This window comes from Manacus vitellinus, unplaced genomic scaffold (assembly GCF_001715985.3).
Source record: "Manacus vitellinus isolate BGI_N305 unplaced genomic scaffold, ASM171598v3 scaffold_22_pilon, whole genome shotgun sequence".
NCBI lineage: Eukaryota > Metazoa > Chordata > Aves > Passeriformes > Pipridae > Manacus > Manacus vitellinus.
In genome coordinates, this window is record NW_021939632.1 from 6764704 (window position 1) to 6779913 (window position 15210).

At 38.6% G+C, this 15210-nt stretch overlaps 1 protein-coding gene across 1 annotated transcript in view; it reads left to right on the plus strand.

Moving 5' to 3' along the window:
* The window catches only part of CNTNAP5 (contactin associated protein like 5), a 279536-nt gene that overhangs the window by 163609 nt on the left and 100717 nt on the right, over positions 1-15210 (plus strand). Inside the window, exon 11 of the mRNA XM_018072602.1 lies at positions 11436-11542. Coding sequence (XP_017928091.1) covers positions 11436-11542 — 107 coding nt within the window. The remainder of the gene's footprint in view (positions 1-11435; positions 11543-15210) is intronic.

Genomic DNA, 15210 nt, shown 5'->3' on the forward strand with positions numbered 1-15210 from the left:
TCACACCTGTGAGAAAGCTCATTTAGTAGATATATCTCTCAAACACTTTAAGGCAGTGAGTACTGCAGTGGGGACTGTGTAGCCCATGGTATGGTTTGGTGGCTTTTTTATAACCTGAGATATATATATGAAGGGGAAAGGAGCAACACTTTTTACTAATATGTCACTTCCCTAACTTGCTTGATTCATTTTTACAACTGCAAGATGAAGCTGTGATTGCAGAATTTATTGCCCTGGGGTTTTTTTGGGTTATCTTCCTTGCAAATTCTGTGATGCCTAGAATGGTGGTTAAGCTCAAGCAGGGATTTTTCTTTGATGCAAAGTAACTTGATTCCCTTCTGCTTGGTCCTCTGTTTTCATAAGATCCTATGACTTCTTGGAGTTCAGGTGTCTGCCTCTCTTTCAGATGTACTGAAAATGAGGGTGAGAAGTTTGTAAGCTATTTGAAGAAGGTAGGAACTGAGGCAATGGATAACTATAGAAACATCTCCAACTTAGTTAATCAAGCCAACAGTTATGTGTTGATCCCTTTGCAACTTCTATTTCAGTTGCTCAAAGATGAAATTGAAATCCAGTTGGATGTATTCACTGACCTCAGCCTTGGCCTGACCAGCCCTTTCCAAGAAATGCATCCTCTCTGGGCCGCTCAGAGGAGGCTCTGTATGCAGCTCTGACTACGCAGCCTATAAGTCTGTCTTTCAGGCCTCATGGCTGTTTCTAAAACTGACACTCTATTCTTTTGTGTGCCACAAACTGTTCTCTACAAGGAGTGATTAAATAGGCTTAGACTCTTCAGCCTGGAGAAGAAAAAGCTAGGCAGAGTTTTGTGATGCGGAGCAGCATGAAGGAGGTGAATAATAAACAAGAATTTGCTGTTTCTCGCAAATTCAAATCTTACACTACATCAAATTGGATGTTGTTAGATGCTGTAGAGGTCAAATGTAAAGGAAAAAGTCAGCAAGGCGTACATGAATCCGTAAACCACAGATGGCTGGAAGCTGGCAAAGTGTTCAGTGGGATGCTCTTGAACTTATTTCATCAGCATTTTTGCTGTGACCCTGTCAGAGTAAGGAAACTGAAGGACAGGCACTGTTGATCTGAAGCAAGCCTGGAGGGAGGTGATAAACTTAGGACTACAAAGTTCAAGTTCCTCACTGTTTTTTAAATCAAAAGTTTCATTGTGCCCAGCTCTTTGTACCTCTGTTGCTCAAAACCAAAATATATTACATCATAGCTGTGGTAATCTCAAAATATATTAGAATCTGACTGTGAATTTTGCTAAGTACCAATACTTTCTGTGCTGTGTTTTCTTTTTCTACCTGTCAGTGTAATAATGGGCGTGTGGGTCTGTCTGTGTGGGGGCAAACAATGGAAGGCATAGCCTGGGGAAAACTCAGTCAGCCACTCATTTAAAAATAAATGAAATGGGTAGGAAAACAAATATGCAGACGCTGAGGATTTGGCCACACTGTTGAGAAGCTCTGGGACTTCCCATTCAGCAATTGGCTCAAATGCCAGATTTTGTGACTAGAAATACTAGCTTCAGTCCTGAAGCTGAGTTGGTTGTTTGCTGTGGTTGGCATTCTGTTCAGAGAATAGATGCAGGAATGTGGGCTCAAGAGATATTGCAGCTCAAAAGTTGCCATGGATATTAGGAAAATGTGCCAGAAAATCATTATACTTCAGTCCAGAAACACTGGATTTCCAACCCTTCATCATACGGCACAGATGCTCCCTTTGGGCTGAGCAAGGCCTGCTACTCTTACTGCAGATGGACCCCTTGGAATAACAGCAGCAAGGGCTGCAATGTTGCCTGCAGCCTGAAGGCATGGGTTGATTAATCTCATGCACTTACATGCAGTGGGACAAACTGCTTTGCAGTGTTAGTCACAGAGAAGAAAATTCCATTTCCAGGAGTCCTCGTACTCTGTATGTACACAAACGGGTAAGATCTGGTGTAGCTCCCCCTACTAGCTCCTCTGAAGTCTATAAAGAGAAGTACTTAGAAGGTATTGCAGTTGGGATACCTTGTGCTAAAGAGCACAGTTTCCCTGTAAGTAGAAAAATGGTTTCTTTTCCCCTGAATTGGTACATCTCATGGAAGTCTCCTTTGCCCCTCGAGGTGGTGCTAGACAAAAGTTTGCTTCCCCAAGGCTTTTGAGGCAAATCTTCTTGGCACACACCCATAACAATGACATTGGTTCCATTAATGCTTTTGAACTTGTCAGCCCCCATCACAAAGGATGAAGTATTAGAATTGCACCGTGACAGAGTAAACTCTGTTAAGGAGTCTGAAATTTTTTATGATTCTGCTGTTCCTGCCAGGACTGAAATGGCTTGAAGCAGTTAACTTTTCATTGGCGGTTTAGCTGGACAGAGATAGAGCTGAGGCAGATGCAAAAGCACACTGTTGTACACCCACTGTTATATTGTCATAAATTCTATACGTGATTTGTGCTTGAGTATATAACATTAGGTAGTCTTTGGATTAGGAAGGTCTTTTATATGTTGAACTATTGTTATTCATAAACAAACTGCCAGCATAGTCAGAGCCTGCTTTTCTTTAGGCTCGGGTTTGCATGAATGCATAGATAAATGCATGTGCTGCTCTCCTCATCTACAACTGCTGAGGTACATTAGTCTGACTGCTGCAGTTTATGTTGATTTTGCACTGATGAAGCTTTGACAGAGTTGTCCTGTTTTCCCTTGGCTGGCACCTTTCCCTTGCTATAGCAACTACTGACAGTACTTGTCAAGGGCAACACTGGGAACTTCAGTTCCATAAAGTGACCTTGGGGAGGGAGGGAAGGTAAAAAAATGTTCACATTGAATCCATCTTAGCAGATGGACGAATGGTGCATCTTGTAGAACATCCTGGGAATTCCACTGATTTGCCATGAGGAACACAAAACATGATCTCAGATATTTTCTTGTGAATCCTGGCAGTGTTTCACCTCTGTAGCATCAGTGGGCAGACACAAGCACACATTGATGTTACCATCCTTATTAAACCAAGATTCATCTGCATATTCCAATTCTCCTAGTAAACACAAATGGAGAGAGCAGCATGTGGTATACTCAATCATCACTACAATGGGATTGGCATTAGCAGTTTACCTCATTAGGGAGAAGTGTACGGAGTTGATTCATTGGAGTTGGCTCCCCCGTACTGCTTGAGTTGCAGAGCACAAATATTGTCCTTAGTCCTATCCTTTTATCCCTACCTATGTTTTATATGTGAAAATTCTTCATCATATTTTCTAAATAAATTATCTTAAAGTGTTCTTTTTCCTTTCTAAATAGAGCTGACCTTTTAAATCCTTCTTTATGCCTATTTCCTTTGTAGATTCTATTAGATTTTATTATCAATTTTTACTTACAAGAAATAGTATTTATTTTACTTTTTTTTCCTTTTAGTGCTGAACTTAACATTGCTTCATGTGTTGTACTGTCAAAATGGGCCTTTGGGAAATTAATTACTATTTCAGGTGAAGGGTGTTAGGATAAATCCAATGGAAGCTCAGTGGTTTTTTTATGTTTCCCAAGTTGCACCCAAGGTTTAACATATTCCCTGCAACAGAAGTCAAACTATATGTGATCCTTCCATCCCCCCTAATTTGGCCATGCAAATGAGAAAATACCCTGGCTAATTATGTCCAGTGAGTTTTAATTTTATTTGTTAGAGTCCTAGGCTTGGATTGAAAAAACAAACACTTAACATTGCATTCAACTCCACCTAAATACCTACAGTGTATTGTAGAAAGAATAATTTAAAAAAAAAAAACAAACAAGCAACACACAATTTGGCATCCATTCTTGTAATTTTCTATAGTTTTTCTATTTTCAGTATTTAGCACCTTTTTTTTCAGAAATTACAATTATGTTATATAGTCCAGATTATTTTCTCTTTGCTTATGTTTTATAGCAACAAGTTGAATATTTTAGATTACTCTCCTTTAGTTAGGCTGATGATCAAAGCTGGGACAACTTGAAGACATAAGAGAGGGGGTGTCATGTGTCCTTTTTTAAAACATTTCTGATTTTGGTTAAATCCCAAAATTGGTTTAAATATTGCCCACCTCAGACAAAACAAAGCATTTGTACTGCATGCCTTCAGATTGTGAAATACCTGGATCTAGGGTTTTTCCATTAAATGCTACATACAGGAGGAGTTGTCCTGCCTAGTTATAAGGATCTGATGGTCCAGGTTAATAGTTCTTCTGATCTTTTGTGTCATCTTAAAAATCTTAAAAAGATCACTTCTGTCCTGTGAGTGACTATTTCCCCCCTCACCTTTTGTCTCCCTTGCCTGTTTTAGGAGTCAGTGAACATGTTTACAAATAGCTCAGGGTATAATGAAGCTTTGTGTCTTCTTCCAGTTTATATATTGACTAAGGAAACTGTGGAAAATTTTCAAAAAGTTCCCCTTTTTCATACTTGGTACTTTGTAAGACACTGACAATTTACTTTGTGCTTGTCCAGCAAAAATTAAAATACTGTTAGAAATGCCTTTTTCATCAAATTGTCCTTAAAGAAATTATGTTTTTTCCACTTTCTCTGTACTAAAACCAAAGCAAAACACTGGAAATAATAATGTGTTAATCCCTTGTAAAGATCACTAGACAGTGAAATAGAGAAATACAGTATGTTCTGTGAGAGCTGAAGAACCTCTTGGGTCCTTCCCTAAAGTATGCACCTACATCACAAATTAGACATCCTAGCTAATGGAATTAAATTATTGGAATTAAACCCTTGCAGGTAGCTCATTTTGAAGTATGAGTCTTAGAAATCTTTTCAGTACAACCCAGGTTTTAGGGTGGAAGGACAGGATGCAGAAAAACTGAGCAAGATTTGAAAAATCCAAACCCACAGGCATCCAAAGCTGGGTGTTGGAATTAAAATCCCCGCAGTTCTGAAGAGCATCCCCCCATCTCCTCATACCTATTCTAATGTTTAAACTTAGCTGAATAATGCAGGTAATGGCAGTACTTCTCTCTGTGATAGCTTGAGGGCTGACTGACAATGAAGTGTAATAAACTTATGCAGAACAATTTCCTGCTCTTAGACTGGTATATGATCTTTGTGCTGTCAGATGCACTTGGACTGTGGTAGTTATAAAATAAGAATATATTTTTACAGAGCAAAGTCCCTGAAAAGTTAGGCAGTCAGAGTGCAAAATCCCCCTTTGAGAAGAGGGCAGCGTTCTAGGCTTTGTGTTTGTTTAATGGGAATGAAAATGAATGCTCAGATTACTTGGATAATGCTGTGAGTTGGTTTTGCCTGCCCTGCCTTAACTTTGTTTTCCGTGGCTTTGTTTCATACATGCAAGACCAGCTGCAGAAAATGACGGTTCAGGCCCATGAAGCATCACTGGTCTGTGTAAATACTGTGTTTCTGAGCAAAATAAAGATAGATTTCTCAGATTGATCAGTATCGTTCAGTAAATCCTGTAAGTGGTAGGTAAAGAACTGGTTTGAGCGGGATGAACTCCTTCTTATAACTGCAATAATTTCTACTTGTGAAAAGTTGCTGACATTTGAGATAATTAGCATTGTCTCTAAGAGTGTAGGGAATTCCCACTTGCATGGGAGAGAGATTTGTACTGAGTGAGACCCTTGTGGAGAAAGAAGGCAGTTTGAAGGTGGGTAAAGGGCTACTTAAGTGGCTTTTGGAATCCAACTTGAGTGTGGAATTGAGATGGGGGGGTACTTGAATAGAGTTCACCTCTACTGCTATTCCTTTAGAGTCAAAATTCATGGAATGTGCAATGCCTTGGTAAATTAAAGGCCAAATATGGGGATGTATGTAGGAGATAATATCCTATCCTTGTTTGTTTGTTTGATTCTTGCAGATGGCTTTTCTGCATTTGCTTTGTAAAATTATGAATTCTAAATGGAACAGCTGTCTGTACAGGATGGTTTATTTGTTTCCCTTTTTTCATTTTCAAATTTATTTATATAAAATCCTTTCAGCTGATGCCAAGCCAAACTGTCAGCACATTTACCTCTATTAAAAATGTAGGTGTTCTAACAACAAAGCAATCAAACCTAAAAAAATTGCCTTTTATCTAAGGAATAGACAACAGGCTCTTTTCCCTTCACTCGTGCCAGTCCCAGCACAATCTCCTCCCACAGTTCTGTCCCAGTCATGCCTGAGGGCTGTTGTCATCAATGTTCAGATCTTCTAAATATTGGTCTCTCAGTGGTATGCCAGTTCAGATTCTGAAAACCAAGGTGGCTAGCAATGGAAATAATATATTTGAGAAGTCCAGTCATCAAGTTTTGCAAATCTCAAAAAGAAGAAAAACCTACCTTTGTGACAAGTTATTAAGATGACAGAAATACCTTTTTTTTTCTTTCAGGTTTTTTTTTCTTCCATTCAGTGGGATAGAGTATATGGTTTCCAGCATGGAAAGAAGAATTGTCTTAGTTCACATTATTCTTGTTCTCTTTGTATTCTGTGAGATCTCATAACATAATAAGTTTAGGAAAGAAAACGTAGATGACTTAAAAATAAAAGATTAAGTATGCCAAAAGACTTTTTAATACGTTGTTGATTGGCTTTTTAAAGTTGCAATAGGAAAGAGAAGTTGGAAGGTGGGGTGATGAGGAGGGAATGTCTGCTGAGGAAAATCAAGGGTCTGAAGAGTGTTAATTCTTTTAGAGCCTGTTGTAATATTGCTTTTATACACTCTTTCTCCCATCCTCCCTCTGGTTCTGGTAGTTCTCTTTTCTCCTTTTAGTTCAGGAGATTTAGCCCACTATTTTACCACAAAAAGTCATCTGGGGAGAAATAAGAATGGGATGTTCTTCTGCAGTGCTTTTTCTAATGCTCTCTAATCTTCATTAGTTTTCTCCTTGGTAAACCTCTGAAGCTGTTATATGTTGTCTATGTAGTACCATTGGTAGATTTCTCTTCGAAATGTTTGTCTGGTCTCCCCTTGAACCCAAAAATAACCTTTGGCAAGGAATTTACCAAATTTGCGGCTCAGCACAACAGGGCCAAAACCCGTGTTATTGCAATTGGCCTCAATTTATTGAGTTTAGGGGAAAGACATCATTTTACCAGAGGAAAATACAGTCTGTTACAGCAACACCAGGAGTTTCATCATACATGCATGCCTACTATATGAAATCATCTCTTTTAATGTTATATTTTGTTAATGATACATTAAGTAGCTGCTGGCCTTAAATAAGGAAACATGCTGAAATAAAAATTAATTTGAGATAATATTCAGGCAAATGCTTTCTTGATAGAAAATCTTCTAAAATTTCATGTATTTTCTTGCTACACCATTGTTGAGTTTTAGGGATTTAGTGCTTGTCTCAAAATTATATATATTGACAGTCTTAATATTGAGGGGGTGTGCACCTGTTTTTGTTCTCTCTGTGATGGTTCCCTTTCTTTCCTGTTTATTTAGGAAGGATAGAGAATAGTGCTAGCAGGATGTGTAGTGCGGACTATAACAAAATCTCAGAGGTGTTTATTGACTACACTGGGTGCCGCGGCCCGAAGAGGGGATGGGACAGGAGGGAGGGTGCAAGTAGAATCCTTTATTCACGCGTGCACGCTGTCTTTTGTCAGCTCGGGAGGGGAAAAGGGCCAGAACATAGGGCGGAGCATGAGACAGACAAGCAGGGGACAAACCAGGATAGGGACACTGGCAAAAGGGGGAGGAGCGGGGAAAGCAGGGAGCAGGCAGCAGGCAAATTTATGGCAAGCCTGGGCATGTCCAGGCTGCGCACTGTGTGGTGTGAATACAATGAAACCACATAATAACAGTAAAGTCCATATAAGAACTGTAAGGTCCATATAATAAAGTCCTGCCAATTGCTGTATGCTTTTCTCCACGGCTGGTACTGTTCCCATCCTGAATCTTACTCCTTCACAACTGGGTTTATTCTAGTCAAATGTAATATCAAATGTGTAGAACTCCTTCAGCCTTCCTACTCAAGTAATTTTGTCATTGTTATTTCTTCATCATTCCTATCAGAGGGCCAAATTTCCACACCACCCCCCCCCCCCCCCGCAATGTCTATGCAGTTTGTCCTGTGATTTCAAAGGAAACACACATACAGTTTTGGAGGTGAATGTTTCATTTTAAGGACAGCAAAAGCTTTTGTGCAGGCTCTGCATATTGCTCTCACTTAGATGGCTGAGGGATGTGTTTTCCAGCTTGGTTTAAGGAGGGAAAATTTTATTTGCTTCATTTATTTTTTTTAATAAGAATTTTTCATCTCAATATATTCTATGAACTAATCTGGAAGATCAAGTCTCTGGGCTGTCACAAATTGTCTTAGGCAAATCCTTAAACTTCCAAGTATCTCATTTATGATACAAAAATTGAGTTGATCTGTTTGTTCTTTTCAATTGCAAATAGGTCAGGGGCTGTCTCCTGCAAATTTTTGTCTGTGAAACATTCTGTGACACCACTGCATTTTTTATTTTTATTTTTTTTCTTAAAATTGTTTGTTTCCACTAGAATGAAAATATTAATTTAAATTTTAAATTACATATATTTAAATTATTCAACATGAGGATCTGTGACAGTTCGCAAATGGAACAACCTGTGACTTAGGCATGCCTTGATTAATTTTAATCATAGCTATTTCTTAAATATGAGTTCTCTGACAATTAGGATAAATTTTGCTTCTAATGAAGACACAACTGCTCAGCTAGAATAGGATTATGGTAATTATTAGAGTTGCAAAGAAATTTTTTTCATAAGCTCTTAGAAGGGTTGGTTATCTGACCGAAAACAAGATCAATGCAGTTGGTGCTAATTAAGGCAAATAGACTAAGGAATAAAAAAAGTTTAATTCTGAATTTATGAATATCATTAAAAGATTACATGGTTGTTTGACTTGAATTTTGTGCATTGTTGGGGGAAGAAAAAGTGTCTGCATTTGCAAGACAAGTAGAAATGAGAAGTGACCTTCAACTTTGTAAACTCTTTAAAGGAAACTGTTTTAACGGAATAAATGTGGCTAAGCCTTTACATACAGGCCTTTGGAAACTGCAAATTACTAGTAATTAGCTCTACTGCATTGGATTAATTAATAAAAGGCAGCTTAAAATAGGCAGAAAGCGTATTTGTCCATTACACTGATGATGTAAATTGTGATAATAACACAGTACTATTCTTTTTACCTCTTCAAAGAGCTCTGTTAACATCAGATGTTTCATGTCACCAGCATCCCTGTGATGTGAATAGAACTACTGCTGTTGTACAGGTGATACAAATGAATGTTTATCACTAAATAGCAAGTAAAGGCAGTGTGCTGAGGCAAGGGCAGGCACTAAACAAAGCACAAATATGAGTAAATCTTCTCTCACAGGCAAAATTCATATCTATCACCACAATGGTGGTGTACCACTGTGCTTTGCCTCTGGAATGAAGCTGCTGGGGAGCTACTGGTTTCAGGGAGCTGTCACAGTCCTCCAGAACATAGCAGGGTGCAGGTCCTCTTTGTGCCATCCTGTAAGGCCGCTTGTGCTTTCTTCAGCATCAACCCAAAGCTTCTAAATCTCACTTTGCTATTACTACGAGTAGATGTGATGGCAGAGAGGCTGGCTGGGCTGTCACTGCACCAGCAGCCTGTTTGGCTGTTAGATGATTGCTCAGCATACCATTAAAAGACAGAATCTTATCCCTTCTCAGAATAGCTGACTTGTAAGAGTGGGGGAAACTCAGTGGTTTTGGCCCTCCCCTTTGTTTCTTGTTTTAGAAAGAACAGGTTCTTCCACAGCACTGGAAAAAGCTCCCTGGAAAAGCTGGAAAACCAGTCATGTAATTGCCATACTCTTTCCTCATTTTGTATTTGAGCCCAATGATTAATAGAAGCCATGACAATGATTTTTACAAGAGTAATAAATTTTATAATTGTTTTAAAAATGTTACAGATAGTTATAAATAGTATACTTTCTTCTTGCATTCCCTATTCCTCTAGTATTATAATAAATAATGGCAATAATTGAGTAAACATTAATAAAAATAATTAATCTTTCATCTTAATATTTTTCCATGATCCCTATAATTTTATGTAGGATGGTATAAATAGTGATCAAGTGAAGCTGGGTTCTAAAATGAATCCAAGACTCACACTGAGATGAATATACATATGTTTGTGTGAACTATCATGGAGCATATTGAGAATGAGAAGTTAGTCTGATAGGCCTCTGGGCACAGAAACAGGTTTCTTTGGGTTATTAATGCTTGACAGCTCTAAACAGCCTTGTACTCAGGTAGGTTGATGAAAACTTGGCTGGTGAGGCTCAGAAGGCTGGTGAAGATGGATGACTGCTAGGGACATACAGGTTTTTTGCTTGCATGCATGAAATGGGTTTTAATTGTAAGTAATCTAGATGAAATAGACTGAAAGCCACAGTTAAAGGCAAAATGCATACTTATATGCAAAAAAAATTCTAAGGATGAGATGAACCGCAATACAATGTCTTCAGCTGGCAAAAATCTAGGTAGCATCAGTGACTTCAGCACTAACACCACAGAAAGCTCTGGGCATAAAAGGGTTTTGAATCTCAAATTACAGCAAAGCAAACCCTAATGGAATTCTGTTGTGTAAGAGATAAATTGGTTGCCTGTTTCCTCTCCACCCACCCATCACAACTGAATCAGCAGTATAAACAAGTTACTTATTTTTCAAAAGTCAGACATACTGTGTAAAAGAGATTAATATACAGTAAGAAGAAAAAAAAATGAAAGAAACAGCAAACAAGAGAACAATCTGTTTCCATTTAGGTTGGTGTAACTCCATTGCACTGCGTGCATTTATACCAGGGGAGTTCAGATCAGCATTCACTTCTTGTCCTGGAGATTGAATTTATCTCCCACAGCTTTTGTTTCTGTTCACTTCCTGAGCTGCATGCTGTTGTGCTGCTTTCTTCTTTTATTAATTTGTTTAACAATAATACTTCAGAGGCACAGCAACTAAAATGAGGGAAAGAGGAGAGAGTACAGATCTCATAATTGAAGCGTATTTTTCCTCTCACTTCAGAGATTTGCATGCTGCTTGTGTTACCACAAATGTAACTCAGCCTAATTTTGATAACAGTGGTTCCTGTTTAATCAGAGAACAGGGGATTCTCCTTTGAAACAAGATTTCAATAGCATTTTTGCCTGTTACTTTTCTTGTTCTGTGCTCAGAAAGTTTGTGACACTTTAATTGCTAACAGGTGGAATATTTTTATTGAGAGTGATCTTAATCTACCTGCTGGATAGTTTAAATGTTGTTTTCTTCGATGCTTCCACTGGAGGCGAATTGCAGATCAGAGGAATAAGTATTATACAGTGAATCAGCCCTAGGAAACTCTTACCTGAATGAGGACTTGAGGCAGTTTTATTATTTTTTTACAGCACATTGTTTTTACAGAAATCTTTATAATTAATTATATTTTTTAAAACTCTCTCAAATTAGATGTTTACCCAACTACTGTGAACATGGAGGTAAATGCTCTCAGTCCTGGACCACCTTTTACTGCGATTGTAATGATACGGGCTACACGGGAGCAACCTGTCACAACTGTAAGTAAACCCACACCTACAGTGTTTTCTACTACAGCTTGTATGTCAAGGTGCACATAAACCAGGAAGGAGCTTTGTGAGAGGTCATATCATGTATGTAGCATGTCCTGACTTGGTTTGAATGGTCAAGAGTACACAGGAATACATTTGCAAATATGCATGGTTTTGACAAATATTTTGGAGAAAACAAAACCAGATTATGTTAACTAATTTTCTGTGGCTTTTTTCCTCACACTGAACATTGATTTGGAGAATCATAAAGTCATGCGTATTACATCCGTATCATAGACACATTGGTCATTCAACATTTACTTGAATTTAGCTGGGCTGAGCTGGCTGATTTTAGTCTGTGTTTAGGGCTTTATGTCAATTTTGCCTCCCTCATCTTCTTTGTTTTTAGATTATATGAAAGTTAGTGTTGCAAGAACCCAATTTTCAACTGTTTATGATTTTTTTTTTTGACTGCTGCTATTAATAGTATCTGAAACTGACAGTACATGAAACATTCAGCTCCTGAAATCCACAGCAAAAGGAATATTAAGGTGTTTTAAAGGTTAAAAAACCCTTTCAAACAGTAGAGGCACAACATGCTGTGAATTGTAATAAAAATAGAGAGGAGAGAAAAGAAAAGCCAAAATAAAGCCTCTTTATACAGCTGACTAAGAGACAAAACAGAAAATGAGGACAAACTTCCAGTTCTAACATGGGAAATAAAGAGAAAAAAACGGTGAGTAAGAATAACAATTCCAGGAATACAACTATAACCACTCCGGGTGTTTGATGAACACTTGGACCGCAGATGGGATGAGATTGGTTATATGCATTTTTTTCCCCCTGTTAAGCTAAAAGGCAGAAGAGAAGGAAAGGTACTTAGTGGTTTAAAGCTGAGAATATTGGCAACTGTATTGTAATTTTGGAGACTGTAAATGGTTTGCTAGTTAATGGCGAAATAATTTGTGGGATCTGCAGCTGACAGGAGAGGCTGTTCAGAGGTCTGTTCGTGGATCTGTCAACCTGAACTCTACATTGTAAACACAAAGGAAGCCAGGGGCTTGGTGTGGAAATCATGCCAAGCCAGATGAAGGATGGGAAGAAAAACACTGAGTTTATAGCTTTAAAAAGAGGGCTTACTTCTTGTCCATTGCTTTTTTTGTTCCAAAAGGCAGCACCCTTCTTCAAACCTTTGAACCAAGTCACTTGGTGAGAAGGGAAAGGTTCCTTGGGGAAGGAAGAGAGCTGTCACTATTGACCATCACAGGTGATTAGGGACACAACTCTAGGCTACATCTGTGCTGTCATATGAGCTCGGGGCTTGAGGCTCACTATGTCTGTGCCAACTCAGTGTGCCTTCTATCCGAAGGAGACTATTTCGTTACCTCATAGAACTGGTTCATGACCAGTTTTCCACATACATATTTCTGTGGAGCTAGTGAAGCCTCCTACTGCTGTCAGCTCATGTTTGCACTCTCAAAGGCACATAGGTAGCTGCAGTTATTCAAGGCTCACTGCTGTAGAAACTACTCTGAAAAGTTTCTCAGGAAGGTCTTGTGTTCAGACTTTTCAGTAGATCAAGATATGCACAGATGTGATGTACAGCTATTCACCTGCTCAGCTTATTTACAACTATCTTATCAACAGCTAATTTGATTCCAGATAGATTGTGGAGCCAGCTGCCCTGTAAGCCAAGCAAGGCTGATAAACAGCAGCATTAGTCTGGAGAAATGCATTCATGTGCTTGAAATGCAATGAAACAAATTCAAAGCCGGTGGGCAAATGCAGACTGTTGATAAGAAATTTGCAGAACAAGAGATATTACCTCTTTCAGGTGATAGTGGTTGACATACAGGAGTACATTTTGGTAGGTGAATTAAAACCACAGATTTGATCACAGCATAACTCATATCCTCAATGTATAGCAAAGTCTCCAATCATGTAATTCAGTGTAGTTCTATCAAAGTAAAAGATCTAATTTTGTAAGGTTTGAAACATAATCTCAAGAGATTTTCATTTTTACTTGAACACTGAGGCTGACAAGCCTGAAATTGAACTTATACCACTTTTGAGAGGCTATTTCTTTCATTAAGCTGCCCTTCAGACCCAAGTCCATGCAGCAACAAGGGAAAGATTTACCTGGCAATCTACTGCAAGTGAAACAGGGTGAATTGTTTCATTATTGTCTGAATTTCTTTTTTTTTTGTGTGAGTTGCGTGACCATGAGTTTTGCCTCCTTTTGGTGTGTTAACAGGTGGCTGAAAACTGTAAAAAGACCCATTCTTTGCCATGCTTCCAGGAAGAACTGCATGACATGCATCTGCAACCTAGAATTAATTGATTTATGTTTTACTACCTCAGACTGGGAGACCTTTCCATTTTAAGAACTGAGATCTGAAGAGACAGTGTCCCTAACTTACTGTTATCATATGTGAAGTGTTGAAATGCATTTTATGGTTGATACGTAAGCAATCTTACTTTTTTCTTCCAAATATTCCTGGACCACCCTGGATCCTGCTGTGAGGAACAGCTAACAATACATACTATCCCTTTTCTAAAGAGTTTGCAGTTAGGTTTCTGAGGGGAAAAAACATGCTGGCACAGGTGATAGAGTGCCAGAAAGGCTTCATCAACATCATAGGTGGCAGTTTCAGTCTACTAGGTACATAATTATTTCTAGGCTTTCTTGTAGCCAAATAGTCATAAGGCAGAGATTAAAAAGAGGAAGAAATTGAATGCTTGCAAACATGGAGTGACATGGGAGAAAGCAATAAAAAAATGTGCATGTTTGAAAAATATAAGGCTGTGACCAGAAGAGTTTGACATTTTTGAGAAGGCAAATGTCAGAGTCACGACAGGTAGATAAGTCTGAAATGTGCCATGAAAAGCAAAGATGAATAGTTTGCATTTGATGCAACAGAGGGGAATTAGACAGTGTCAGAACAGAACAGTAAGTTGATAGAAGACACAGCTGGGACAATGTTTGCAAGACCATGTCAGATATGCAGGACCAGATTGTGTCTGTCATGACTGAAAATGAGTAGTTGAAATTCAAGATGTGTGGAGGAAGCAAAAGTGTGTATCTGAAGATACATGTAAAGAAATAGCTGGCTCTAGGTGTGGCCTTAATCTTACCAGAGGCAGCTAGTTTTCTGCAAACCTCAGGTATTCTTTTCACTCACAATCCCTTATGATACTGGAAGCTCCTAAACTGTCACAGAACTGTTTGGCAATCAGCCTGATCCAGGTGCAAGTCTGCCACTTAAATGGGTGTGGTCCTGCCCCATTAAATAGCTATTGTGTGGCAGACAAATTTCACCCCGAAGTCTCATCTGGTCTTGCTTTTCTTCTCCTCTTCTCTGAAATAGTGCTAAAACCCATGTTTTCTGGGTTTCACTAGCATATAAGAGTTTAATATTTTCTAAACAGGTAGTTTCTTCCCTGCAAACTTATTGCCTGATGCATAAGCACATTTCTTTGCTTAGTAATGGTTAATCATTCTTCACTAACTGCCACGTGGAATATTCTCAGTACCTTCCAAGTCTTTTTTGTTGTTGTTGTTGTTGTTGTTTGGTTTGGTTTTTGTTTCTTACTTTTTGATTGGGTTTTTTTCCGTTGTGGATTCACTTCTCATCCTTACATCTTCCAGTGCAAACATCTTCTTCCTGGCTAGTCAC